The sequence below is a fragment of the Tupaia chinensis genome, unplaced genomic scaffold (assembly GCF_000334495.1).
Source record: "Tupaia chinensis unplaced genomic scaffold, TupChi_1.0 Scaffold000453_1, whole genome shotgun sequence".
NCBI lineage: Eukaryota > Metazoa > Chordata > Mammalia > Scandentia > Tupaiidae > Tupaia > Tupaia belangeri.
The window spans coordinates 2725581-2729901 of NW_006159960.1; the positions used below are offsets into that span (position 1 = coordinate 2725581).

The 4321-nt window shown below is 42.6% G+C and overlaps 1 protein-coding gene across 1 annotated transcript; it reads left to right on the forward strand.

Annotated features, from left to right (window-relative positions):
- The first annotated feature begins 1377 nt into the window (after window positions 1-1377).
- Window positions 1378-2400, forward strand: LOC102469173 (thioredoxin-dependent peroxide reductase, mitochondrial-like). The gene is made up of 2 exons (XM_006155439.1): window positions 1378-1909; window positions 2159-2400. Exons 1-2 carry the CDS (start codon window positions 1378-1380, stop codon window positions 2398-2400), a joined length of 774 nt encoding a protein of 257 aa, XP_006155501.1.
- The last annotated feature ends 1921 nt before the right edge of the window (window positions 2401-4321 follow it).

Below are 4321 nucleotides of genomic sequence, written 5' to 3' on the forward strand. Positions count from 1 at the left end.
TGCTTGGCCAACCTCACCTAGTTCTCCCAAGTTGAGGCCAGGTCAGTAAAGTCAGAGACACCGACCCCTGCCCCACCAAAACCTTGGAATGCATTACCCCCACTCCCCAGACCATTCTTCCTATTTCATTTCATGCAGAATCAACTTGGTATCAAAAGAAGGATAGCAAAGCAATCTTTGCCAAGTGGTAGAGGTTGCTATTCTTGCCAGCCAAATATTAGGAAGTTGTTTGCCTAATAACTTATGCAGGTTTAAAATAAATAAATGGGTCCAGCCTGGTGCTGAAGTTGGTAGCCAGTGGAACTGCAGTGCTGGAAGCCACATGGCTGACTGTGGGCTTGAAAGCATGCTGAGTGCATTCCCACGGCCCGAGATCCTGATGAACTCAGGGCTGGGGAAAGGGATCAGGAACAATAAGAACCTATCAAGGATGCTTTTCTCTCTCTCTCTCTCTCTCTCTCTCTCTCTCTCATTCATGCTATCATGAATAAAATAAATTTTAAAAACTTGAAAAATCAGTAAATTATTAGCAGTAATCAATTCAACCAATATTTAAGTTTTCTAAGTTTAATAAAAAAAATCCTTAAAAAAAAAGAGAGAAGCAATGTATGCAAACAATAAAGCAAAGTAAGGGTCTATTGTTACTCTGTACCAGGCTTTCAGTGTAAATAATTCATTTATTCCTCCCCAAATCCCTAGAACATGGGTAAAAAAATCACTATCCTTTATTTTACAGATGAAGAAATTGAGACACAGAAGAGTTAAGTCACCTGCCCAAGGTCACTCAGCAGAGCTGTGCTTAAATCAGCTGGAGCCTGCATGCCAGATCCCAGCACTCTACGCCTTTAACTGCCCCCCATCACACACACACACACACACACACACACACACACACACACAAACACACACATACTCACAGGATATGATTTCTTTCTTTTTTTAAATTTAATTTTATTTATTCATTCATTTATTTTAATTTGACTAGAGAACTAGAGAGAGACACACATGGAGAGAGAGAAGAAAGTGAGAAAGCAAGCCGCCAGGTCCGGGATTTGAACTGTGGTCAGCCATGTGGGAGTGTCCAGCACCTCAACCACCATGCCACCTGCTGGTCCCCTCACAGGATATGATTTCTAGCTCTATATTTATCAGAGATATTAACCAAAGTGTTATCTAAACTTCGAACAACTTACTTATTGTTAACACTCATTAAAAATAAAACTAGTTAGAAAACTAGTGGTCAAAGGATTGTGTGTGTTTTTATATATTTTTATTTCATTACCTTACTTACAAATCATGCATGAATGCCTTGAAATAGGTTTTCTTAGAATAAAACCCGTTTTGATCCACCCGCCTCATAGCTTCTGTACACTGAAGATGGCTGTGGCTGAGGGAAGGTTGCTCCAGGCCTCCGCCCGACCTGTGAGCACAATTCCTTGGGGCATTTCTGCCTCTGCAGCCCTTAGACTTGCTGCTTCTGGAAGAACGTGCCTGACAAACCTATCATGGTCTGGTTCTGGACAAGTGAAGTTTGCCTTTAGCACCGGTTCCTCCTACCAGGCTCCTGCTGTCACCCAGCATGCACCCTATTTTAAGGATACAACCATTGTTAAAGGAAAGTTCAAAGACCTAAGCCTTGATGACTTTAAGGGGAAATATTTGGGGTTTTTCTTCTATCCTGTGGGTTTCACGTTTGTGTGTCCTACAGAAATGATTGCCTTTAGTGACAAAGCAGATGCATCTCATGACGTGAACTGTGAAGTTGTTGCAGTTTCAGTGGCCTCCCACTGTGGCCAGCTTGCCTGGACAAATCCACCAAGGAAGAATGGCGATTTGGGCCACATGAACATCGCACTCTTGTCAGATTTAACTAAACAAATTTCTCGAGACTATGGTGTGCTGTTAGAAAGTCCTGGTCTTGGGACCAGTAAGTGCTGTGGTGGTTAGGGCACTGGACAGTCCCACATGGCCTACCACGGTTCAAGTCCTGAACCTGGTGGTTTGCTTTCTTGCTCTCTCTCTCTCTCTCTCTCTCTCTCTCTCTGTATGTGTGTGTGTGTGTGTATGTGTGTGTGTATGCCTCTCTCTGGTCAAATTAAAATAAATGAATGAATAAGTAAAATTAAATATAAAATAATTTTTAAAAAAAAAAAAAAAGAAAGTCCTGGTCTTGCACTAAGAAGTCTCTTCATAATTGACCCCAGTGGAGTCATCAAGCACCTGAGTGTCAATGATCTTCCAGTGGGCCGCAGCATGGAAGAGACCCTCTGCTTGGCAAAGGCATTCCAGTTTGTGGAAAGCCATGGAGAAGTCCGCCCAGTAAATTGGACACCAGATTCTCCCACAATTCAGCCAAGTCTGACCGCTTCCAAAGAGTACTTTGAGAAGGTAAATCAATAGATCGTCCTGTATGCCCACAGCTCTTCCCACCAGGACAAACCACAGTTGGAACCCACTTTTAGCATTTCAAAAACAATGACTCATAGAAGGAAAAACACCAAGTTATGGTTGTATTAGTTAATACTGTTGTATTAGTTATTACTGTTACTCTAAATGTCTTGTTTTTGTTACTCTGGCTAAGGCTTTTAAAATGTCAGCAGTGTCATAAGGAGTCCTGTGTTGGTAACATCCTGATGGCCAGCTAGTTTTCACAGACTGCCTAAGTTCACGCATATCAACTAAGCCAAGGGAGAAGCAATGTCTTCAAGAGAAGAATGACCTAAAGATATGCTTAGACAGAGAGCGATAGAGAGGAGAAGAGGAAAGGCAGAGAGAACGTGAGCTGCCCAATGATGGATTCAGTATAATTTTCAAGCCTCCAGGTCTAGGACTCGGACTGCGATGAGCCATGTGTGAGTCCAGTTCTTAACCATCATGCCACCCACTGGTCCCAAAGCTAATTTTTAATATTCCTCAACAAACTTTATATGAAAAATATTTGGTGATTTAGTGCTATGTTGAATACAAAGCTGTGACCTTCATTTAAACATAATGTAGTCCAGGAACTGGCAGGCAGCGTAGTGGTGAAGGCCGTGGATGCCCACGTGGCTGACCATGGTTCAAGTCCAGGACTGGTGATTTTCTTTCTCAATTTTCCTCGCTCTCTATCTCTCTGGTGAGCACAGGTGCCCTATAACAAATTTTAAAATAGTAACAATAAAATTAAATTAAAAACGCAGGTTTTAGTTTTGCCATTTACCTTGTTAATGCCCCCCCCCACGTATCTAACCAGCATTGTGCTACCCTTCTACCATTTCTTGTAAAAATACCACCTCTTGTGTCTACTCAATTTTCTGTTCACTGATGACGCAGAAGCTATGGGAGGACAGATGTGACTCTCTAGACAATCTAGCCTGATGACTGCGGATGAAAAGGGCATGACCACTGCGTACTTTGAGCTTGGAACACAGAAACCAGGCTCGTTCTGCTGTCTCCCAAAGGACATTCTGACCCTCTTGACTTGGTTTCCTCCTGTAGTACTAGGTCTCTTTACAGATCACCAGATAGCGTTGTAACAATGCCAATAACAGTCTGTCAGACTATCACAGGAGAAAATATCGAGAGCCAGGCCGGCTATGCAATTCACCACGATGACTGACAGGATACACTTGACCTTATTTGACAAACATGGAAGCCAGTCCTGGTCCAAGCTCCATAAGGATGAAGGAGATACAATGATGAGTGTTCAGGCTTGAGAATGGACAGTCCCTGAATCATCTCCCTCCCACGCTGGCCAATGGACATTGGGCAAATCACTTAACCTTACGAAAGTCCAGTTCTCCCACCCTGAAAATAGCTCTGGGGAGATTGTTTCCCCATGGAAGAATTAACATTATTTACCTAATGCAAGGTACTTGTGATGATTAAATGAGGCACTCTATATCAGAACTTAGTGTGGTGCCTACCAAAGAGCAGAGACTCAAAGAGCTATTGATTATAGAGAAGGCCAACCCTGTACCCTACAGATCAGGGTTGGAATCTACTCATTGTTTCCCTCCCAGTGATAAGCCCCAGTTCACCCAACGGAGATGCTCACGTTTCACTGCCTGCATTATCTTCTCATTGCCTTCCTTAGTTTCGTCTCTATTTCTCTAACAATTAAATTCCATTCTCCTCGACTGTTTTTCTTTTGTCTTTTTTCTCCTCTGGCTTTTATGTAATTGCACAACAAGAGGTCATAGGCTTTATTTTCTTTTTGGCTTGGTTCTCTGCTCACATAGTGCCTTACTTTGCTCAAATGACTTTCCTCTTAGGTCTTCCTCCTCACTATTATCCCTTTGCCAAACATTTACTGGGTGTCCACAACATGTGGAACATTGTG